At 40.7% G+C, this 25,607-nt stretch overlaps 1 protein-coding gene across 1 annotated transcript in view; it reads right to left on the reverse strand.

Moving 5' to 3' along the window:
* Positions 1–25,405, reverse strand: part of LOC111140995 (IL2 inducible T-cell kinase) — a 64,360-nt gene extending 38,955 nt beyond the window's left edge. The window contains exons 1-4 of the mRNA XM_022493297.1: positions 25,086–25,405; positions 3,951–4,055; positions 1,858–1,939; positions 28–156 (exon numbers count right to left, since the gene is read on the reverse strand). Coding sequence (XP_022349005.1) covers positions 28–156; positions 1,858–1,939; positions 3,951–4,055; positions 25,086–25,223 — 454 coding nt within the window. The 5' untranslated portion in view covers positions 25,224–25,405. The remainder of the gene's footprint in view (positions 1–27; positions 157–1,857; positions 1,940–3,950; positions 4,056–25,085) is intronic.
* Between the last annotated feature and the right edge of the window lie 202 nt (positions 25,406–25,607).

Genomic DNA, 25,607 nt, shown 5'->3' on the forward strand with positions numbered 1-25,607 from the left:
AAGAAAAGGGAATTCCCAGTCTCTTACCATTCTTGGTTGGATCGTACTGGGCACAGCCCACTGCGAGCTTCTCCAGTTGAGCACAGCACCTCCACCTCCCGTCCATCCAGAAATTCGGATGATACATGGGTACCAAACTGTTATTATTCCTTGTTTCTGAAAGATATTGGCACCAGTAGAAGAGTTATTTCCAGGTCCGTCTATCAAGGGCTACCAACGAGACTCCCCGAGATTGGACCCCGCTATAAGCTGGAGTGAACAGTACATGTTGGATTTAGGCATTATTGGGTCTGGGTCTTGTCTGGCCTTGTGTTAATTGTATGTCCCAGGTTGGACAACACCCTCATCCAGCTCAGCATCCCCTCTATGCAATGAGAGTGTTAGATTGGACCAGTGGGCCCAACAAAGGCGTCCAAGGGCCACTGGGAAGTCTGAATGGGAGGGATTCCCACCCCTTCATCTCTCCCACCTTCAACCACAGGAGTTTTGCTTTATCCATTCTATATTTGCAGCTTAAAAGTGAGATTTTTGTAGGGGGAGAAAAAAAGAGGTTCTCCTGCTGAAGAAAAGTATGAGAAATGGAGATGTAGACAGGCCATCTCAAATGTTCTTTCCAGCTCTAACATCCTGTGAGTAAAGCCCTACACAGTGGGAGAACAGCCAGTGGACATAGTTAGGGCCCTTCTGATAACTTTCCATTTTAATGTTTCTACTGAGCCCGTTGACTTGGAAGCATTTTCTGCTTACCCAGTCCTGGCCTGTTCATACCCCATTTGAGACAATGACCTTAGAAAAGGATAACTATATTTTTAGTCTCATTTTTCTGACAGAGGTTTCATGGCTCCCAAGATTCCAATGGCTTGCTTACTTTTTGTCCTTATAGGTACTTAGAGACAGACAAATATCTGAACCCAGTTCTCCTGTAAACCCAGGGCTCCAGGTGAAATAACAGTGCTTCTGATTGAACGCTTTCTTTGGGTATTGTTCTAAGTGTCTGACACGTCTTAACACATTTAATTCTCACAATAACCGTGTGACCAATTGTTACTAGTCAGAATTTATAGCTGAGAAAATGGAGATGCTGGAAGGTAGAGGAATTTGCCCCAGGTCACATACTAATAACTGACAGACTGGGGATTTTCACCTTAGTGGTCTGGCTGCACCTCTCACGTGTACCCAAGCCCTGCGCTGGTTCTAATGATGCCATGAGGAAGGCGAACCTTAAGGAATATCCTTCGTGCTGATCTGAAAACTTTGAAAGCTAGCTAAAATTTATTGGGTGTCGACTCTGGGCCAGGATAATTCCAGAGGCTTTACCCGTAGCAGTTCCGGGGGCAGGAACTATTATTATCACTCCCTCCTTCTTTCCTTTTTTATAGATGGGGAGACTGAAGACAGAGCCGATGAGGACGTTGCCCACGCACACGTGGCTAGTAAGAAGCAGAGCCGGGATTCGAACTCAGGTCATCTAACTCAAGGCTCCATCCTCTTATTCTTCATACTAGACCAGGAGTGGGCAAACTCTGCAATGGCCAGGTAGTAAATATTTTAGGTTTTGTTCACCAGCAGGCAAAATCGATATGAGATGGAGGTACTCCTCTATTCCTTTAAAATGGGGCCATTTAAAAAAACCATCCTTAGCTCAGAGCCTTATGAAAACAGGTGGTAGGCTAGATTTGGCTGACCCTACACTGTACTGATCGTTGCCTCTTGGGCCCAGGGTGAAAAGTTGGAATGCAATACCAACACCAAAAGCAAGAAATATTTGACCATCCACTGCCCTTTGTCTAACTGAGGAACCCAAGCCTGCTAGAACATCAAGGGATCTTAGAGCCATTGGCACAGGAGAGTAATTACCTTCTTTAAGGGCCAGAACCCAGCGCTGTCGGCTCTCGCGGTCTGGAGCAAACACATACAGAAGGTAGTTGTCATGCACAACCTGAGGATATAGGCAGAGTCCAAGGTGAGTGGTGCACTCGGAGATGAATGACGGACAGTAGGCCCGCCTAGCATACGGGGCCAAGACTGGGCCTCAGGTGTCTGTCACTTAAAGGCAAACTACCAGGTGATTAGGAGACTGATGTCCTTTTTATCCAGATATTTGAATGCTGTGCCGACACAGGGTGAGTTTCCACATCTCAGACTACTTGTCTGAGATTCCATGTTACTAATAAGCCATTGCTAAATTAAAACAGCAGGACAAAATGTCTCCATGTGACAGAACATTTATTTCTCATATTAACTTTTAAGTGATTAAAAAAAAAACCTTTCTGGCATATGAAAGAGTAAAAAAGTAGATGAAAAATGTATAATCGAGATTTTAAAAACTTCTTATTTTGAAATAATGTAAGACACCCCAGTGGTTCCATAAATAGTACAGAGTTCCTGTGTTCTTTTCACCAACCTCTCCTTAATGATAACATCTTATTACATAACCATAGTACAGTTTCAAAACGAGGAAACATTGGTCTAACACTACTAACTAAAGAACAGATCTTCTTTGAATTTTACCAGTTTTTTTTTTATGTACTTTTTTTTTTTTTTTTCTTTAAGTAGGCTCCATGCCCAGTGTTGAACCCAGCGCAGGGCTTGAACTTATAACCTGAGCTGAGATCAAGAGTGGAACACTTAACCAACTGAGCCATCCAGGTTCCCCTTTAATGTACTCATTTTTTAAAAGATTTTATGTATTTATTTGAGAGAGACAGAGAGAATTAGACAGCAAGAATGAGTAGGGGGGGCAGAGGGAGAGGGACAAGCAGACTCCTCATTGAGCAAGGGGAGCCCAATGTGAGGCTTCATCCTAGGACCCTGGGATCATGACCTGAGCCGAAGGCAGACATTTAACTGACTGAGCCACCCAGGGGCCCCTCTCACATTCATTATTAATTAGGATTTTTTTTAAAGATTTTTTATTTATTTATTGTCAGAGAGAGAGCACAAGCAGGCAGTCGCAGGCAGAGGCAGAGAAAGAAAGCAGTCTCCCTGCTGGACAAGAGCCTGATGCAGGACTCCTGGGATCATGACCGGAGCTGAATACAGCAGCCTAACTGACTGAGCCCCCCAGGCGCCCCATTAATTAGGATTTTACTGACAGGAAAATATATGCTATTCATTTTACTTTTATTACTAAAAATTTCAACTCATGGAGGTCAACTTTCTGGTAGAAAAGAATCCTTTTCTATGTCACATTAAAAATGGAATATTTACCTCTCAAATTGGCAAAGAGGAACAGTACCCTAGAATGTGCAAGGAGATATCTGCTGCTTTGGAGTCATAGATGCAGAGAGTGATGACACGTTTTAGATGATATCATAACCTAAAGACTAATGATAACCTCCACCAGCTCTGTCCAGTAGGACTTTCTGTAAAGGTGGAAATGTTTTATAATCTGTTCTGTCCAACACATAACTATTGAACATTGAAATGTTTATTCACTCAGTATGGCTTAGTGTGACTCAGGAATTTTTAATATTATTTAATTTAAATATTAAACATCCACATGTGGCTAGTGGCTACTATATTGCACAACACAACTCTAGATAGTTCTGACATTATAAAATTCAAGTCTTTTTGTCCCAGAACCTCCAAACAATTTATAATCAACAGTTGCCTCAAAACATGGTAAATTGTACTTAAAGAATATTAGGTTTGGGCCATTGATAGTTTATTTTCCCTCGCCTAGGAGCAGAGAATTTGGATTTTTGTTGAGGTAGGGAAGATATGAGAGAAGAAGAAAAGAGGAATGAAAACTTTTTCAAGGTTTTATGCTTTGTTGAATAGAATGAATAAATGAAAGAAAGAAAGAACACAGCAGCTTTCTTCTGGACTTAGTAGAAGATCTAAGTATAGGTCAGAGTCATCGGTGTCCCACCTTCTATTACAATGACAGGATTTCAACCATTGTCCAAGGAATGGAGGACTAGTTCCCGCAGGCATACTGGACTTACCTGAAATGGATATTTATAGTGGCATGGGATACTAATGTCACTTTTCACAATCTCAACACATTTGATTCGGGAGAGTTCAATGGAGCCCTTCAATGTGCGCTTTTTCTGTGGGGGAAAAAAGCATATTCTATTTAAAGAATAGAGCAGACAGTATTTCTGTCCAGGCTGCTTATAGAAATCCACTACTAGATAGGATCCATTAGTTTTGTAAACTAACCCCCTTGTGTATCCAGAAGCTACTTCTTGGCCTTCTGTACCTCAGAGAGACACTCTGAGCAGATTCCTGGAAGAACATACCCTGTGATTTGTCTCTTGATAGGATGATTGATTTTTACATCATTTACTCATGGCATCTTGTATCTCAGTGACCTTTTGACAAACAGCAGCATTGTAGCTGGGGTGCGGAGAACAGTATGGAAACCAACTCATGTGCCCGTTCTCTCTGTTTTGTGCCAATCCATTGTGTGGCCTGGATGGTGGTACATACCTTTACTGGCACCTTTCTTTCCGAAATCTGGTTCCTCTAGGTCCCTTATATTTATCAATAATCCCACAATGACACCCTTGTAGGACATTGCTGATTCTGCTCTGTAACTATCTCTTCTTCACACACCCATCATCCTATAGGCTTCATGTCTCATTTCCTTGGAGATTTGTTAGATTTATTTCCTTGGTAATTATTTTACATTATGGTCATTGACAGTTATGATTTATAATGATTTTACATGTTACTCAATTCTAAGGGTACTTGTAATTGGAGAGTGGATCCTAGGAGATGTCACCTAATGGGATAGATTCCACTATTAACTATCAGTCTCCGAGGCTAGTTAGTGAAAAGATTTTGTGGAACAGAAACCTTTCAGAAGTCCCTACAATTAGGCTTCCACTGAGAATAGAACTGAATTCAGCTGTGGAACCAGATGCAAAATACTGTATTGCACCTTATCTTTTAGAAAGAGGTAGCAAATGGTGGTGAATTGGACAAAAGGTTGAAAAGGGCAAGGTTCAAAGTTGGGTTCTGTTTCCTTATTGATTTTCTGTCTGGATGGTCTGTCAACTGATACAAGTGAGGTGTTCAAGTCACCTACTATTATTATTAACTATCAATCTCTCCCTTTATGTCTGTTAATTTCTGCTTTATGTATTTAGGTCCTCCAATGTTGGTTGCATAGATATTTACAATTGTTATAACCTCTTGTTGTATTGGTCCCTTTATCATTATGTAGTGTCCTTCTTTGTCTTTTGTAACCATTTTTGTTTTAAAGTCCCATTTTGGCAGATAGAAGTATTGCTACTCTGGATTTGTGTGTGTGTGTGTGTGTGTACATTTGCATAGAATATCTTTTTTTATCCCTTCATTTTCAATCTGTATCTTTGGGTCTGCAGTGAGTCTCTTGCAGGCAGCATGTAGATGAGTCTTGTGTGCATGTGTGGTTTTTTTTCATCCATTCTGTCCCCCTATGTCTTTTGATTGGAGTGTTTAGACTATTTACGTTTAAGCAATTACTGATAGGTGTGTATTTATTGATTGCCATCTTGTTACTTGTTTTCTAGTTGTTTTTGTAGTTCTCCTCTGCAAACTGGCTCAACCTCTAACTAACCTCTGTGACCTTGGGCAAGTCATCTCACCTCCCTGCACTTTAATTTTTATATCCGTTAAGTGAGGATATATTTAATGCCTACCTTTGAATGATTATTTAGAGAATAAAATGAGCATATGTAAACAAATTAATGGGCTTATAACAGGTGCTCTCAGTAAAGAGTACCATCCCAATTAAAGAGGTTAATGCAGTCCTAACTATGGTAAGAGAGCCATGACATCATAAAATTCTCCAGAAGTGAGCTCAGTCTGTACTTTCTATTTTTTTGAAATCCAACCTGGTTGTTGGCCTTTGTTGAGGCCAGAACTGAGATGAAAAAAATTCAAGATGTGAAACGTATCTCTATCAAATACAGGGATGCTTTGTAGTGTTTCTTTTAAAATTTTCTTTCTAAAAACTGCTTTATTCATTTTTGAAAGTACAGAATTTATCCATGTTCATTGTAACAAATAAAATAATATGGAAGTATGTTAAGAAAATATTTATAGTGTCATATCATTCTATCTTCCACAACCATGAGGTAGCCAAGGTTAACCATTTGGAATGCATTTGTCTTTCCCACACACATTTATAGGATATATATATATATATATATATATGTATATATATATATATACACACACACACACACACAAAAACAAGCATCTGCTCCACACAGTGATCTACAGCTTGCTTTTGTAATCTGAGGATGTATTAAAAGGTCAGTTTTCCCTTAAAAACCTCTGAAAACATGTATCCTTTGAGCTCAAAATATCTTCTCATTTAGAGTCTTCCACAGCTAGAAATACATGCCTGGTTTCTGCCCATAATCATAGTTCTTTAAGATGGTTAATCTGGTTTTTGAAAACAGAAGAGCACAAGGGAGCCGCCTTTTCAACAACTTTCCCCCACTGTGGGTAAACATGGAGTCTGAGCTTTGAGGTTATCCTGTTTTTTTTACCTCTGTTGCATTATTTCCTTAGTAGTATACCTAGTAACATGCAACAAAAGGCTCATGGCAGTAATAGGACAACTGTGTTTGTAAGACATGTTTATGCTTGGAACCCACTAAGTCCTACTCTCCCTGAGAATGAGATTAGGACTTCTATCACCATACCCCTAATGCATAGTGACAGGCTGACAGCAGATGCTCAGTCAGAATGAGATGAACGAAGGGCACCACGTTGAAACACAGTTTAAAGAATCTCACTCAGATTTAAGGCTAATGCATTTAGTTCTTCAGGAACTATTTACTGGGGACCAGCTATAAGCTAAATGCTGTTCTGAGAGCAGAAAATAGAGAGATGAACATGGTAGATCTTTTCATGGAGATCATAGTCTTGTTGAGAAGGCAGACAATAGAAACGAGTGCCATAAAGAGAATAGAAAAGGTTGATGTGACCACCCTGAGGACAGCGCAGGCCTGTCTGGGGAAAGGGCCTTTGAGAAAAGATCAAGGAGTTGAAAAAGGTGCAGACATGAAGTCTGGGGGTGTGGGGGTGGGTAAACATCTTGCGTAGAGTTCACAGCAAGAGCAAAGCCTTAGGGTAGCAAAGTTCTGGATACATATTGGTTGTTAATAGCCTAGGATCATCATAATCAGGGTATAAAATGGAGGTAAGTATTAATCAGAGTTGTGGATAAAGATTCTGTGTGATGTTCTAAAGCCGTGCTGTCCAAGAATAGCAGAATGGGAACCATATATGTGACTTAAAGATTTCTTGTAGCCACATCAGAAGGAATGAAAAAGAAACAATAAAATTAATTTTAAGAATGTAGTTGTTTATCCTATTATATCTAAAGTATTATTTCAATGAGTAATCAACATAAAAATTGATGAGATACATGATTTTTTGTACTAAGTCCTTGAAATCGTGTATTGTAGAACATATCTCAATTTGAACCTGCCATATTTCAAGCGCTCAGAGATCACACATAGCTGTGGCTCCATTATTGGATGGTGCAGCTTCAAGATATCCAAGGAGGGCTTCTCCTCTAACCTCAGATTATCTCTGTTAATCTCTTAATAGTCACTGATTTCAAACATGGATTTTAAGAGACACTGTGTTAACAGCCTGTCAGGTGAGCTGGCTATGCAGTTTGTGTTTCTGTTGGAATGGATTCCATGTTCCACCCTCAAAACCCACTCTTTTTCTTAAATGAGTTCCCTAAAGTGGGTTGTCTTTGAATTTCATAAGATCTAATACGTGGTCAACAAGAGACCAGCTGCGCATCACCCCCCCCTCCCCGGCTGGGGACTGGAGAGTAGCCGGTCAGTGAGCTATACACAGTTCCATGTCTGAGAAATGGTGATTGCCTGTAATCATCCCAAACAACTGTGCTATTTCTGAAAAATGCCAGAGTAAACCTTCCAAGGAAACCACACAAGAGCCATCAGGAAAAGAGAGATACCAGTAAAACCTGCTCTCATTCTTACTTGTCATTCCATCTGCATCACTTGGGTACAAGTCACAAAACCTCACTTGGTCTTTGTCTCTTCTCTCAGCCATGTTTAAAGCTACACCATCTTCATATTCCATAGCTTTCCCCTGGTAACCTGGCATGTGTCAAACACAACCCAACAAGATGTTGGTGTCTACGCTTGTGCACACAGCTTAAGTATCCCTTCTTTTTTATGTTAATATATAAAATAGAATTTTGGACTGTTAGTTTCAAAGAGTAAGGCAGGGAACAAAACCAAAATAAAGGATGATTCATACTTTTTAGCATGTCTTATACTTCAGGCACTCCACAGTGCCCATTTGATCTATGATCCTGCAAAGTATCATTGTCCCATCTTGCAAGTGAGGACCTGAAATTCAGAGAGACCAAGTCTCTTAATAAGTGGAATGGCAGGGTAAAAGCTCAAGTCCATGACTCTAGAGGCTGAGTGCTTAACAACTATGTTTCATGGCTCTTGCATTTGCCCCGACTTTCCACAGGAGATTTTCTTTCTCCAGACTCCACACTGAACAATCAGTTGCATATTCTATACCATAAGCTGTAGTCTGGCAGACATGTGTCTGTGCTCTATTTGGTCGTGCAATGTTTATGCTGGATATGAAAGGGTGAGCAAATTCTCTGCTTCCTCAGAATGATATTAACATTGGCTCCTTGGCTGTTTGGCTAGTTCAACAGATATGTCAGTGAGAAGTTAGGTATCTGATACCTATGAAAGAGGGTATCTCCACCCCCTCTGAAAAGCAGCCAAATTTCAGCTTTCTGCTTTGGAGAGGCAGAGTGGGAGAGGATTGGGACTTTCAGGTCAGGTAGACCTGCATTTGCCCGACCAGCTGGGCAACCTGAGGCAAGTGTCACAACTTCTCAGTTGCCTTGTTTTTTTATTTAAGTGAGAATGATCATAGTCCTTGAATCATTGAGCTAATTTAGAGGACTTTAAAAAATCACATAAACCTACTCACAAAATAAACTCATTCAAATGATAAACCAATCACTCGAGCATTACTTCCTTTCCTTCTTCAAATGCTGTACATAAAATAAGACCTTGTTCTCTTGCCTTTATGTGTCCACATGATTTTCTTGTGGGCAAATATGTAACCAGGAACCACCATTTGGGAGGCACAATGTTAATTTTTAACTGGCAATACTGGTGATTTTGACATTTCAGAGTCATTTGTTTAATTTGCAAATTATTTGTAAAATCAGACCAAAACCCCAGAAGGGGCCTATTTCCTGGTCTTCCCAACTGTATTACATTTGCTCTCAGATGGCTTTTGCTTTCTGCTTTTCCTCCCACTTGCCTGTCAAAAACCTTCCTCAAACAGTCACTCACCAAGGGTTTAACTTACTGATAGAGTAAAGCTTGGCTTGTTTCAGAGGAGTATGGATTAGGACAGATATAAGAGACCGAAGCCAAGAAGGAGCTTGGATAATGGAATTTCAGGCATTAGCTGAGAGAGTATTTTTCAAAGCAGAGTGATACATTTCAGATTTTCCCAGATCACACCATAAAAGCAGCCACAAACTGCCTTTATCAGAGTTTCTTTGTGACTGGAAAATCTTTCTGGTGATACTTTTAACCAAGAGCATTTCAAATATATCTGGCCTTTAGTACATTGTATAAATCTGAAATCACACAATGACACAATTGAAATTAAAACTGATATCCTGCGAAATGAAACTTAAGTGACTGATTTGGGGGGTCATCCCCCCAATACACAAAGCAGAATGCCAGTTCTAAGATGGGTTTTAGGGCTCTTCCTGGATTTTAGTTTCATCCTCTCTGCAAAACATGCTCAAGGTAGCCCACGAATTCGCTCCCAGTCTCCCAACTCAACAGAAGTCTTTGATGACCGAGGGGACCTCATGGTGCAGGGGGGGAAAGCAGTGATTCAGAACTCGCAAAAGACATGGTTTGAATCTCTGCGGTGACAAGTAGCATAGCACTAGTCATCTCAGTTCTTTGGGCTTAGTTCTCTTCACTCTTCATTCTTTTAGTTTGTGAAGAGTAATAGGATTGCCGACAGCTGCCGTGTAGGGTCACTGTGACCTGAGCTACGGAAAGGTGCCCAGTACGTTGCCTGATAACCAATAAAGATGCAATCACTAAGTCAGAAACTAATGAGGTGCTGTACGGTGACTAACATAAAATAATAATAATAATAATCATAATAATAATAAAGATGTGATAATTACTGTCTCAATGGAAAATGTAGATCTTCTAAAACACTAGGGTGATGTGAGATTAGCTATTGCTGGCTCCTCTCTTACCCCAACCCATCTTCACCGGGCCCTTAGTCCACAAAACTTTGCTGTTCTGGGAGAATCTGGAGCTAAGGGGACAGATTTTGAGGCTCCCTGGCTGACTTAAAATCAGGAAACTATAATCCATCCCACACCTGCCTTCTTTTCTTTCCTCTTTTCTTTTAGTCATAGCTAAACCAGAATCAACTGGCTTTCCTCACCTTAGTTTTTACAATGTGGTTTTTGATGAGGCTGGTGGTGCTGTGGGGAAAACACTCCCTTAAAGTCGGCCATCTTGTCAGTAGTGACACCCTGACTACCCAAGAGGAAGAAGTGAGGATTTTACTCAAAAAAAGAAGAGAAAGAAAGAAAAGAAGAAAAAGAAAAGATAATGGACTATACTCTCATATAGTTTTCAGTGGGAAATTGGGGATCTTTTTTCCCCAAGATTTATTCATTTATTTATTTACTTGGCACATACACACACACACACACACACACACAGAGAGAGAGTGAGAGAGGGAATACAAGCAGAGAGAGTGGGAGAGAAAGAAGCAGGCTTCCCACCAACCAGGGAGCCCAATGCGGGGTTGATCCCAGGACACTGGAATTATGACCCGAACTGCAGGCAGATGCTTAACGACTGAGCCACCCAGGCACTCCATGGGATCCTTTCTTAAAATTATGAATGTATTTTCTTACAAGACACTATTAAGAGCAGACACTTGTGGGAATGGTTCTTGCATTTGGGAGTAGGAAGTAGAGAGCTTTGCTCTTAATCTTATATCCTTCTATACTGTTTCACTATTTTACTGTGAACATATATATTTTTTATTGTATTTAAAAACAGTTAAAAGAAAGAAGGAAAGAAAGGAGAAGGAACAAAAGATTTCCCTTATCAGATTTATCCGATAGAAACATTTGTTTAAAATATATAAAGATGTAGGGAAAAGGATTTCATAACAGCATTATTTATTTCACTAAAAATCTATAGAAATGTAAATATTCACCTATAGACAAACGGTTAAATTACTTATGGTTCAACTGTCCTGTGACTACTCTGTAGCCAAAAGAGAAAGTAATTTATATAGAGGAACAAAAATATATACATTAACTGATAAAAGGTTTAGAGCCATAGATGGAGCATCATCTCACTGGGGGAAAAGAAATGAAATATATAATAGTATGTACAAAACTCAAAGAAATAATACAAAAAGAACACTGCTAACTCTGGTTCTCTCTTGTGGGTGGCACTATGGTAGACTTGCCTGTGTACATTATATATTTCTGCAATATTTGAAGCTTTTGCAGTGCACATGTAAATTTACTCAACAGAAAAAATGAAAATAATATTCTAAAGCAGCCATAAATTTAAAAACAAAACACTGTACAACAACCTTAGCAGATGACTATGGGAGAGGGGTGAGGGGTACACGTCGAATGCTGGATGTGTAAAATGATGCAACTTTTTGCCCTTGTGGCCTCCTGACCCCATTAGTCCTAAGTGGCAGTGAGGAAGCACCTGTCACCTGCTCTTCTATATCCATGGAGATTCAAGTTCATAGCGGGTCCTCTCGTCTTCTTCTTGAGCGATAGCCATTTTTCTCCATAGATTCTAAAAAGGCAACTCTGTACTTTTATGTGGCTATATTTATCTTAGAAGTGAAGCAATAATTCAGGAATAATTTCCTGGCCTCATTCATGTTAGTTAAAGGTATTAGTGATCATAGCCTTAAAAAAAAAAAAAAAAAAGTCTGTTTGTTTAGGTTTGATTTCAAAAGGGAGCAGAGAGAAAAGGAGATATGTAGAAACCGAGCATAAGAAGCGAGTGCTATGTGCTGGGGGAAGCAGATCTTCCAGTCGTCCTGCACATTTTGTCTCTGCTCTGTGATTGCTCTTTCAAAACCTTCCTTCTTTCCAGAATAGGCTATGTGGATTTTTAAGGAGTTTGAGAGAGTATATTTTTCATATATCTTTCAAACACTGGAAAGTTAGTAGACAAAGCATATAAATTAATGACTTCACTGCATTTCAGAAAATGACCCTAGCATAGAGGTGATGCTCCATCAATATTTGTTAATTGGTTGATTGAAGGAACAGCAGGTAGGCTAAGTGTGCAGCAGAAAGTGATGAATATGAACCGTATGATAAAGTTTTAATAGAAATGATTTGAGGGGCACCTGGGTGGCTCAGTGAGTTAAAGCCTCTGCCTTTGGCTCAGGTCGAGATCCTGGGGTCGTGGGATCAAGCCCCGCATGGGGCTCTCTGTTCAGTGGGGAGCCTGCTTTCCTTCCTCTCTCTCTGCCTGCTTCTCTGCCTACTTGTGATCTCTGTCAAATAAATAAATAAGATCTTTAAAAAAAAAAAAAAAGAAATGATTTGAAAAGATTTCCAGAATGACTGGCAGGTGGATACCAATACCTCAACAATGAAAATGTAGTTAAAAACTAGTCTACACAAAAGATTGAGCTCCTACAAATTACTAAGGAAAATACTAAAGAAAGAGCTCCTACAAAAGAAAGCTCAAAAAAAAAGAACTCCTACAAATTACTAAGGAAAATACTAATAAGATTATAGAAAAACAGGCAAAAGGAATAGAAATTGTTCTAAAATATATAAAAAAATGCTCAAACTTACTACAAAAACAGAAATGCAAATAAATTATACTGAGATATCATTTTTTAAACCTGTAAGACTTGCAAAGATCAAAACATATTGTAATGGTGAGGTTTTAACAAAGCATGCATCTCACATGTGGACCTGGGGAATGTTCACTGGCACAACTTCTTGGAGAATAATTTGGTCATGTTCAATAAAACAACAGATGCAAATATCCTTTTACAACAATTCCACTTCTAGAAGCGTTTCTATAGACCAAGGTTTCTCAACCATGGCCCTATTAACATTTCAGGCTGGATAATTCTTTGTTTTAAGTTTGTCCTGTGCCTTGTAGGATGCTTAACAGCACCTTGGGCTCTGCCCAGAAACGTCAGTAGCACTCCCCTCCCCAGTTATGACAACTAAAAAGTTTTTCCAGACATTGCCAATGATGGGCAAAATCACCCATTACGGACATACTGATATAGAAAGTGACATACAGATAAAGTTATTTGTTCCTTTTCATTCGCATTTACAAAAAAATTGGAAAACAGACTATGTCCATCATTAAGATAACTTTTTAACCATTCAACGAGATATTATGCCACCACAAAAAAGAGTGAAGAAGCTCTTTGTATATAGGTATGGTTTGATCTTTAAGAGGTATTGCTAACAAACCAAAAGAAAGGCTAAGAAGTGTGTGTAGAGTATGCCATCATTGTATAAAAAGGAGGAAAAGGAGAATATTTGTCTGTATTTTCATATATGTGCATAAAGCATCATTGAAAGAATTGATAAGAAATTGATTATACTGGTTGCTTTTAGGCCATGAAGTGCTACAGCTTAGAACAAGGGTGGGAGTGGGCCCTTGCCTAACATTTTGTAACTGGTTTTAAAACATTTATGTGAGCCTGGTGGTGGCTATTAAGGAGGGCACGTATTGCATGGAGCATTGGGTGTGGTGCATAAACAATGAATTCTGGAACACTGAAAAGAAATAAAAAACAAAACAAAACAAAATTTATGTGAATGTATTATCTATTCAAGAATTTCTTAAAAAATTAGCCTATATTTTGCAGAAGACGGTCTAATAAAAGGGCTATTCATACAGAGACCTGAAATCCAATAGGCATAGAGGCAAGGGGGCAAAAGTTCATCCCACTGACAGTTCTGTTTTGTGAACTAATTTCAATTTGCAACACAGAGGAAAGCAACGTGAACAGCAGTAACCTAATCTCACTGAGATTTATAATGGACTTTTCAAGAATTCTACCAGCTTTCTCTTGAATTCAGAGAAATTTGGGGGTCAGACATTTGTGGCAGCAGGCTCCCTTGCCCCCAACTCACAGCTTTCTAGGTAGAGCCGGGGGAGCTGAGAAGATCTCTTCTGTGCTCAGCTTTCCAAGTGCCCTGGCCTCTAGAGATGCACGTCTGCATCTTTCCATGTCCAGGGGGATGTCACACTTCCCTCTCTGAGCAGACTAAGTGTCTGCTATTTAAAAGCAAAGAATCTTGAAAGATGATTCATGTTGCTATTCCACGGATTCAGTTTCCAGTGTTCAGTTTACAACCTACCCACAAAATCTCCACCATTATGTGGTTCCACCAACTGGTCCATATACTTAGTGCTGTTATTTAAATGGACTGATTTTTCACCTCAACAAATTTATTCTAAAAGGAATTTTTAAAGCACCACCATACATATAAAAATACTCTTTTCTAAAGTAAATTGTAATAAATATATAACTATTAAAACTATGTCCGGGCGCCTGGGTGGCTCAGTGGGTTAAAGTCTCTGCCTTCAGCTTGGGTCATGGTCTCAGGGTCCTGGGATCGAGCCCCGCATTGGGCTCTCTGCTCAGCGGAGAGCCTGCTCCCTGTCCCCCCCCAACTCTCTGCCTGCCTCTCTGCCTACTTGCGATCTCTCTGTCAAATAAATAAATAAAATCTTAAAAAAAAAAAAAACTATGTCAAAATCAGATTTGTTCATGTACCATCTAATGTGCACCTCATGGTACCCCACTTTGGGAAACATGTAATTGGATCGCTGTACATGCACTTGGCCATAGTACAGGCTGTGAAGAGGGGTTGCATTTGTTGTGAGGGCCTTCAGTCTGGCTTTCTGGGCCGCTGGCTTGTACCCCTATTTGTTGGTCCTTCCTATATTACCACTCTGGGTATGCAGTCCCAGAATGTTATCCGAAGAAAGTGCCCAATAAGGGGTAGCCATTATGATGATTAGCTAGTCTGGTAAACTAAACAGTGCTGAGGCTGATATGGCACCTTTCCCTGGCAGAGGTCACCCCAGGAGCAGAGCATCAGGTTTACAAGTTCGTGAGTGCGTTCCAGTCAGCCCGCAGAGGCCAGGACCACCGAAGCACACTCTGCAAATTCACAGGAGACTGGCGACTTCACAGACTCACGGTGAGAAACAGAATGGCCACGATGCTTGTGTCAGTTTTGCAGAGAATTCTCACAGAAGGAGATTTCACTTGGGCGACCAAAGTGGTATCAGAAGAGCATGTGTTAGTGGGGTCAGAGCAGAGGGAATTATGCTAGCCCAAGGCGAGAGGCTGCTTTTACACTTATTACCACAACTGTGACCTTGGGTGAATTTCTTAACTTCTCTGCGTCTCAGTTGCTTTCTCTCTAAGACATAATATTACTTTCATCTTCTTCAGGGAACTGTGAGGATTACTAGAGGAAAGTCGTAGGAATTTATTCAGGCCTCTCCTTGTGGTGATGCAGGTTACTGTTGGTGGTGATAATGCTGTGCTGTCCTTCAGGTAAGCCCGGGGGTCCCCGCTCAGGACCTCCATTACACAGAGTTGGAAACTCACCAATGAAATCTTTGCCCCAGCTCTCTCTTCTCAGACACCATGGTTTCTATTACATGATGTCTCAAGTCCAAACAAGCTTATATTTGAAAATACCCACTGATGAACATTTAATACAGCTTTCAATATTTGTCCCAGATGTGTGGCCTAGGAAAACATAGCCTGTCTAAGCCTCTCCTTTCTCATCAACAAAATGGGGATCTTTGGCAGAGGAGGAAGCTTTTTGACACTTCTTAAATTCTGCTCCATAGGTGGGTGAGTTTATCTACATATACGTAAGACTGACTTTAAATCAAATCATCTTATCCATGTATAAAATATTATGGGGGCGACTGGGTGGCTCAGTGGGTTAAGCCTCTGCCGTCAGCTCAGGTCATGATCTCAGGGTCCTGGGATCAAGCCCCGCATTGGGCTCTCTGCTTGTCAGGGAGCCTGCTCCCCCCACCCCCTGCCCACTCTGCCTGCCTCTCTGCCTACTTGTGATCTCTGTCTGTCAAATAAATAAATAAAATCTTTAAAAAAAATATTATGTATCTTCCCTCTCTCTCACCATCACATTCAAAGCCTATAAAAATAGCGCACTTGAAAATCACCACAACAATGGGATTCTTTCATTTTCGTGGGTTCCTTCTTAGAAGCATAGTTTTCTCTAACGGTTCTGGTAACTTCTTGTGGCCCCATGCATTGCTTTAATTTCTATAAGATGATATAGCAGCAAACAATAGAGGCCATAAAATATCTTACCCTATGACACAGTTATCCCATACACAGTACTAGATCATGAGGAGCTTATTTTAAAAAGGAGAAAGATTTATATTAGATTTAATACTATTTTTTAGTGTTCTCACCATACCTGGAAACAACCTGAATGTCAAAGAATAGAGGATAAGTTCATCAATTTATTCAGGTGTATGGAATAGATAAATATATCTCCAAAGTGAACTAATTTGATCACGACAAAAATCATACATGTGAGGAAATGATTACTTTGGAGACTACATAGATATGTAGAAATGTCTCTATAAAAGAACAAATGAAAGAAGTACAATACAAAATTGTGATGCATTATGATTATAACTTAAAATTGATGTCCTCACAAAAGCAACGCTCATTTCCACAGAGACTGTAAATTGATGTCTTTAGACAAAAGAGTCACATAGAACTCTTGAGTGTACTTTTATTAATTTTTAAAAATAGTGTGGGGATATGAATGTTTGCTGCCGTGCCGCTTGTGATTCATCAACACGGATCGAACCTGATTCTAACCTGTCCTCAGTCTTTGTTGCTAATGGCAGCTTGAGCTCAGTGTGGGTCCTGAGGTCCTCCGTGTTGGTACACCAAGCACCTTTCTACCAAAACCTAGAGTAGGATGATTCCAGACAAAGTATCCCCAGAAGAGGGATGCTGTAAGATGTCAGCAAGAAGTCCTGCCTTGAACTCTGTATGTTTAAGTCTCTGTTCCTCGAATAGAAAAAGCTTTTTCCTACCTCAGATTCTTTACACTGTCAGTATCCTCTGCCTGAAATGCTTTCCCCCATTTCTTCATGTCAGCAGATCTTTCTCATTCTTCAGGCCTCAGCCTGGATATAAATTCTTTCCCTGGCCACCTTTTTTCGCAACTCAGCCCTAGCTATGGCTTAGTCTTTCCATAGAACCTACCACAGTCTCTATACGTCCCATATATTTATACACTTGCTTGTTCTCCACTAGCATGCAAGCTGGTGAGGGCAGACACCTTTCCTCTGTCATTTCCCACTGTACTCCTAGCATCTAGCCCAGATGCCAAGAAATGTTTGCTGAACAAATGAATGAATGTTTATATACCAAAAAAGAAATGTTTCCTTGATTAAGTGTTAAGTTTAATAATAATAATAATAATAATAATAATAATAATAACGTTGATACAAGTAGATGTAGTTTGGAGGAGGAAGTCCTGTATGAATTTTCTATAATAAGAGGTATAATTTCTGTGACTTTTTAAATATGAAAAAAAAAGGGAAAATATAATGAGAAGCTTGCTTACAAATACCTTTATATTAGTAGGAATTATCTGACAACGTAAGACTTTGGATCAGGTTCTTATTTAATTAAAATACTGACAAATTTATTGAAATTTCAAGGACCTGAGCAGACACTGGATCTAAAAAGAGAATTTTATGTGCATGGAAAACCGTTTCAGAGCTTCTATTTCTGTCCCTGGATCACTTTAAGGGAAGACCTGCTGTGTCATGAGGTCAAATCCAGACTGACCTCTGAATGAAAATTAGATCCTGGAAGATCTACTTTTTCAGTCGGCCGAATACCTCATGAAGTAGAAGAATTTATTACTAGTTGGTAAAGAAAATGGAGAGATGAAGATTTAATCTTCGATGTATGAAAACTTAAGAAGAGATTTAAAATGGTTTTCTCTGGGGTCCATTTCTGAGTTTGAAATGAAGACGTCCTGTTTTACGTGGACCTCATACCTCAAGAAACTGAGCTCTTGGGCTTTCTGGTTAAACCTTTCTTCCAGACCGACATTCCAGGCATTTATAGTATTGCTCCATGGCCTATTTTTACTGCAAAGACTGGTTGACAGATACACCAGTCCCTGAGCAGTAGGAATCAAATTTAATTTTAATGTGGGAGTATTTGCCTCCAAAACAAAAACTCTCTATCTACTGGCTTTCTCCTTAAAAATCAACATCATGTCACAAAGGCAAAATCAATTCACAAAGAAGATCCATTAAGGCAGATGCTGAAACTGCATGTTTTTGGCCTTGAGTAGCCTGACTTACAAAGCACTTTGCTTTGGAGCCTTACTTCCCTTGGCCTCAATGAACAAGGCCCGCATTTTTTTAGCTCCCAGATGCTCTTCTGAATTCAATTTGACTTTTGTAACCTTTGTTCACTCCCTGGGTGTTTATTGGCCCCTTTCTGTGTGCCCTGCACTGTTCTAGGTGTTGGTGATGCTGTGATGAGTAAGGTCCTCCAGGGGATACACAGACAGAAAATAAACAGGGAAGCACATCAATAAACAATTAATATATGGCGATGCTGATGTATTGAAGTATCTGTGTACTTAGAAAAGAAACAAAACAAAAGAAAATATTTAAACAGACAGAAAGAATCAAGCACCAGCCCTGCCAAAAGCCTGGGGTGCTCCTGACCACAGGAAAAATGAATGCAAAACCCTGCACTTGCATACCCCACAGACTGAGCTCCCCCAGGTGTACCCCTCACTTGCCTTACCCTAGTTCTGGCCGTGTCCAAAGGCCCTAGAGGGAGAATGAGCTTGGAGTGTTCAAGGCTCAGAAAGAAGGCAGATGTGGTAGAAGCCTGGTGGATCAAGGGAGTGTGGTGTGAAATGAAATTGGAAAGGCAAGTAGGGACCCCCAGATGAAGAGTCTTGTAGGCTATAGCTGAAGATTTACTTAAACACTCTAAACAGCCATGGGAGGCTTTAAAATCTGGAGTAAGCCCTGATTTGTCACTTTAAAACTTCATTCTAGATATTGCATGGATAATAAATTGTATGGAGCCTCAAATGTCAGCAAAGTCCCAGCCAGAGGCAACTCGATCATGTAGGAATGAGCTGGAGAGACTGTGACTGATGAAAGCTGCAAACAAAAATGCTCAGGTAGCTTTAAGAATATTATCAGCAAAGGGTTTAGCTGTAGAGGGGAAGGAAGGGTAAGACAGTGAGGAGGAACAAAGAGAACAGAACGCTTTATTCTCCTAAAAAGAGGTAGGGGAGGAGGGCTGGCCCACCTGCTGGTTCCTACAGGTGCCTTTCTGACCCAACTCTTAATATTCCAACCTCCTGAAGCCTCTTCTTCCTCTTTCAAAGCTGGGCCATGAACTTCTACCTCCAGGGAGCCTTGTTTACTTAATCCTACACCAGAACTCTTCCCTTTGAAGTCCTAGATAACTTGCTTTGTTCTCTGCTCTTTGGAATTGAACCTTGTTCTTCTAGGGGATCATTTGTATAACTCTAACCTCTCCAATGGTATCTACCCCTCCTGTCCTTGCACTTTCCCTCCTTTTCTTCCTTCCACGAATAATGAATGATGAGTAGTATTTGCCAGGCACTGTTATAGACACTGGTGAAGCCCTCTTTACCAAACTGGGTGCTGGCCCTCGTAATGCTTATAATCTAAAGGAGGGTGGGGGAATGACATTAGCACAATTATCACTTTAATAAATGGGTAATTGCAACTCTGGACATGTTCTGAAGAAAGGATAGGTATAGGTAAGCAGAGGATAACAGGAGCAGACAACCTAATCCAGAGAAATTAGGGAAGGCTTCCCAAGCAAGTGACATTCAAAATGCGGGCCTTAACATTGGAGGAAATCTAATGTAGTTGGACCCCAGATAGATGGACGAAAAGGAGACATGAGATGATACAGAGGACAGCCTGTGATAGATTCTGGTGTTTGCTCTAGGTCTAAGGGGAGAAGCGCTACAGGGACATGTCTGCTTCCAGTACGAATCATCAGGCCATGATCACAGTCACCATGTGCCATGCTGGCTGCTGTGTGGGGCATAGGGTTGTGGGGGCCTGGGGCAGAGTGGGCTCAGGGAGACCATTGGGAGGTGGTAGCAGTCCCAGGTGAGAGCAGCTAGCAGCTTTCATGGGGAAAGTGACCATAGAAAATGGAGAGAAGATTCTAGAGGAACTTTAAGAGACAAAGCTGGCCATGGCTCTCATTTCTTTTTGAACACATAGTGGGGCTCCCTGAAGCAATGAAGACAAAGATTTGTCCTGGAGTATGGGTGGAAATGATAGAGCTGACAACATGCTTTACTGCAGAAATCCCTTGCCCTGGCTTGTTGATCTTCTGGACTGCCCTCTCCACTGAGGACTTCAGAGCAAGAAGGCATTGTGCGTGCTGCAGTGACCCGGAGGAGATTCCAACTGCCCTGGGTCACTACTACTAATAGTAATAAGTACCATTTATGGAGGGCGGGGGGCTGTGTAGACCTTAGAGACACGTGGCAGTTATTTAAATTCTTCCAACACAAGTTATTGAAATTTTCTTTGCCCCCGTTACCTGCTCTGTAAATTAAGATAATACTACTTCCGAATTTAGAGGGTGGTGGTAAGGGTTAGATGAAATAATCCACATTTAGCACAGTGACTGACACCTAGTAAGTGTTCGGTAAATATTAGTTACTATGATTATTGAAATGATGGTAACCTCCCTCTCACTAAAAGAAACAAGATGAAGACGAAATGTTTAATCGTTACAAAAAATGTAAATAGCTTTACGCAGAGTCATGCAGCCTTAAGCAACTTACTCAAAACTGTGGCTTATAAGTGGGGAGGTCTTTGACCCAGATGTGCGTGACACCAGAAACTATGTTTTTGACGTGCAAGGAAAGCAAGGAAAAAGCAAGGGAAGGGGACGATCTTTAAGAAAGATGCATGTTCCTTGAGATGTTTCTGCTGCTAGATCAAACTGCAGGCTCACGGGAAGAGCCTGTGCGGAGTGGAGACCCATGACCAGACACTGACTAGCACGGTGGCCTTGACTGTTTATCCTGCCCCACATACATGGAATGGTTCCCGCACGCCTGTGAGCAGCACAGGCTTAATCTCGAAGGTGCAGAGATATTAAAACAGGGAAACCTTTGCAGTTCTCCTGAGAGTCCTTCCGAAGATGGAGGTGCTACCCATAGGGCCCAGCTTCTCACGTGCCTTTTCCATGAAATACTCAGCATCACCTGAGGTAGGTAGGATCAGGGTCCTCACTTCACAAAGAGTGAACAGAGGCTTAAAGAGGCTAAATACCTTGCCCGAGAGCCACATCCAGAAGCTGATAGAGCCAGAATTTGAACCCAGTGTTACCTGGCTCTACTGGCCTCACCAGTTGGTGATGCTTGTCTCCATCTATGCTGCCCCCTCCATCCTGTGCTTACTGGAGGGACCCAGGGCCCTCCATTTCTCTCTGACCCCTGGAAAGGATCTGTTCTCACTCATGTGCAACCAGGCACGTTGCCCAGCTGGTGAACCCCTCTCTGACATTATTTGTTTGTAAAGCAGCCCAGTGGTGTATTGGGGTTGGCTTGCTGTGGCCCGTGAGGGCTGATAGTTAAATTTTGAGGAATTTTGGGAGCCAGTAGACATCACAACGGCAGTTTGAAATGGGCCATAACGGGAGTATTGACATGAGAAATCCGCCAACACTATGGATGGGGGCTCCCTGATACTCCCCACTGCCACGGCCAGCACAGCACTTTTAAACCTCTACCCACACACCACGGGGCCCTGATCTCACTGTCCTCTGCTAAAGAATGCCAGGCATCATGGGCCACTCTGCAAGGAAATTGGCAGGCGCAGGGAGCTGTCTGCAAGCACACGTGCCAGTAAGCCACGACCTGCCAACTCTAGGCTTCCTTCTGGCCCCCTGCATCAGGGCGAAGGCCCTTCCCGGCTCCACTGAGGACACCCTCACATTTCACTACCCGGACCCAAATCCATGTTAAAGTAAGAGGCTCCATCAGTATGAACGTGGATATTTAAGGATGGATATTTAAGGTTAGAAAATGGTATTTAGAGTTGGAAAAAGACTTACTGCATTTGCAGAATTACAGACTTTTTTTTCTGAAAAGGTGGGATTATTTTAAAACTGCAAGGAACATCATTTTACAGATAAGAAGAGTGAAAAAGAAGCAGTGACCTCGAGAGGGCCAATAGTTGGCTCAGCATCCTGCATTTCATCGTGCATACGTATCTCTCTCCACAGACTTGCATTTAGTGACCGAGTAGAAAGAATCCAGGCCCCTGATGTTAGCCTGACTTTGAAGAATACTTTGATGTTTTCCTTCATTTGAAAGTGAATGTGTTATGCCACCCTGTATGCTCCTTCAGAGCACGATGATGATACAAATAATGGCTAATTTTTACTAAGTAGCTGGGCTTATGCTAAGTACTTCATATATTAAGTTGAACTCTATGAAATTGCTAATCTCTTGCCTTTTTTGATCTACTGAGGGGTAATTTCAAGTAGTTCAGTCTAAATGCATCCTATCTGGTAATCTTTACCATATTCTCACGAAGTGAATACTATTATCACACCTACTTTACAGATGGTAGGACTAAGGCTTTAATCTTTTTAAAATCGTTTCTTCCCACAAGTGTTATGCTATTGTTTTGTATAGGTGATACGTAGTGCACACTTGTGTGCAAATCAATGGCCCTAAACAACGGAACATACATAGAGCATGAATAGTAATAGCTCACACACCTGACTTTCTCAATGACCTTGGAAAAATTTCTAATGGATTTTTATAATATTTGAAGAAAGGCTTTTATCAATGTTGTGTATGAATATAAACCATAGGTATTAGAAAACAAAACAAGTTGATGTTTGTACATGATATATCTGTTATATCTCATACGGAAATGTTAGGAGCTACAGCTTATGGTTCCCTGGTTCCCCAGAATTAAGTGTTCTGGAATTTTTTTTATAATAACTAAAGAATAAGTGAGGGGCACCTGGGTGGCTCAGTCGAGTTAAGTGTCTGCCTTTGACTCAGGTCATGATCCCAGGGTCCCGGGATTGAGCCCATATAGGGCTCCCTGCTCAGTGGGGAGTCTCCCTCTGCCCCTCCCCCTGCTTGTGCACTCTCTCTCTCTCTCAAATAAATAAAATCTTAAAAATATAAATGAATAAGGCAGTGATTTTACACCATTGCCTATATGCAAATTATAACCAACAAAATTCAGAATCAAGACCATTTGGTTGTGTGATTATTTGCAAATAATATTGCACTGAATTCACCACCAAACAGCCAACAAACAGCAACGCTGCTCAAAAATAATCAGCACTAACCAAAGCTGACGATGCCTGGAGAACAAATGTCGGGAAAACAAATTGGAGAAAGCTGAAAAATGGGCTCTGGAAAAATAATGAAAAGAAATGACTGTTCTTTCAGTATGAAACAAGAAGTTCTAATATCACAGTAAGAGAGAAAATTGACCGATGCCATGTGGTTTTTCAGTTGTGTATGGTGAATCCTCCGAGTTGACTGTTAGCCCAATGTTAACTTAGTCAATAAATATGTACTGAGTATCTAGCAAGGGGGCCCTGTCCGTAAGTAATTCCATATGCCTTCCGATTGATTATTGACCATTACCAATGCGAGTCTGCTGAAGATGAGCGTGCCTGAGCCTCTACAGAAGCAGCAGTCTGATTTCAGCTATGGCATCCCTGGGCTCCATACCCAGCCTGGCCTCCTTTGAGGCTCCATTTCATTGCACACATCCAAGCCTGGCTCTCAAAAGATTCCAAATTCATGTTTATACCTATGAAATCAGATCCCAGCAAGGAATGGGGATGCCTTTGTCTCTAAGTCTCCACCAAGCCCCTAATGTTATTTCCCCTGCAGGAAAATATCAGTGAAAACGCTGCCTTCCCTCCCTAATGATGGGAAAAAAATAATACAATGATAGAGTCAAAAGTCACATACATGCTTTGAAAACTGGCTGAGAAGGGCTTAACAGGTGCTAGAATGTTTAAAGAACAAAGGACTGTTGTAGGTAGTATTTTCAGATCGTTCATGTTGGAAAGAAAGAATCTGGTGCAAAAAGATACAGACATTTATTTGCTCAGGCTCAGTCACCTAGAGAGTAGAGTTTGGTCTAATAACAGTATTATTATCAGTGATAACAGAGCAACACGAGTAATCATAACAATATCACTAATGTGGAATATAAGAATATCTCTAGGCATATAAAGATGCTAAGTAGCTATCTGGCTAAGAACCACTGGTCTATACTGCATAACATCGTGACAGCCCCTGTCTCCTGCGACGTTTTCCAAGGAATAAAACAATTTACCATTGGACCTTGTAAATTTTTGATAATTAAATGCCCGGGGAATAGTATTCCAAGATAGTAAGTGAGTAATGACCATTGGGACAAATAGAATTAAATTAATAAAAACATTACACTGAACTTATCACCTAACCATTGCAAGTATCAGTTTCCTCAACTATAAATTAAGGAAGCTGAGCGAGATCATCCTTTAGGTCCCATTAAATGCTAATATTTTATTAATCTATGTCCCATAAAATCTAGTATACTTCAGATGAAATTCAAATTCTATCCAATCATACCATTTGTCACATAAAATATTATAATCTTATAATTAAACTTAAACTGGCAGGAAAAAACCACCAATGAATATTAAACTTATTCTTTTGCAGATATTAGAACTAAAGTCACCTTAAGATAACCCCCCCACCCCTGGACTTTTTTCCAGCTTCTCTTCTGATGACTCTTACTGTACTTTTTAGGCTGTTATTTAGCAAGCATATCTGTGGCCCCTTTGGCTTGATTTTATTTCATATATATCTTCATAATTCAGCCCACTCTCAATTAAAAAAAAAAATACTGTTTAAAAGAAGACAAGACAAAGTGCTCACATACCCCATGACGATTCTCAAAGTATGCCAGGCTGGTTTTGGTTAAAACAAAGAAACGGACTTTAAAGTTTGAGGGAGAAGTTCTTCTCTTTTGTTGTGATTTCTTGATGAGCTGTTCTTCCAGGAGGATAAAGTTGTTCATGATCCAAGTCTTTGGAAGGGAGGCACCATGGGCATCACCCCGTGGCACCTCCAGTGGAAACGGCTCCGGCACGAGGAACGCGCTAGGGAGGCAGTTGATTTTCCGAGAGTTGTGAAAGGCCCCTTGCCTCCAGTGTTATCTTTTCATCAGTGTTCAGTCAACACTGTGGAGCTTCTCCTCTGATGTCAAAGGCTATAACCACATCCTTTCAAAATTCACAAAACTAAAAGGCATATGTAAAAACTATACACACCCTTTGCTGTACGGTTTGGAAATGATATTTGAAGAATCTTAGACTCAAAGTGGTAGGAAGCATTAGAGTTTAATCTTTACAGTCCTTGGTTTAGCCCGGCTGACGGTTAAGGCATTCTTGCATGCGGGGTG

This window comes from Enhydra lutris, unplaced genomic scaffold (genome assembly GCF_002288905.1).
Source record: "Enhydra lutris kenyoni isolate GAN:26980312 unplaced genomic scaffold, ASM228890v2 scaffoldscaffold5, whole genome shotgun sequence".
NCBI classification, from domain to species: Eukaryota; Metazoa; Chordata; class Mammalia; order Carnivora; family Mustelidae; genus Enhydra; species Enhydra lutris.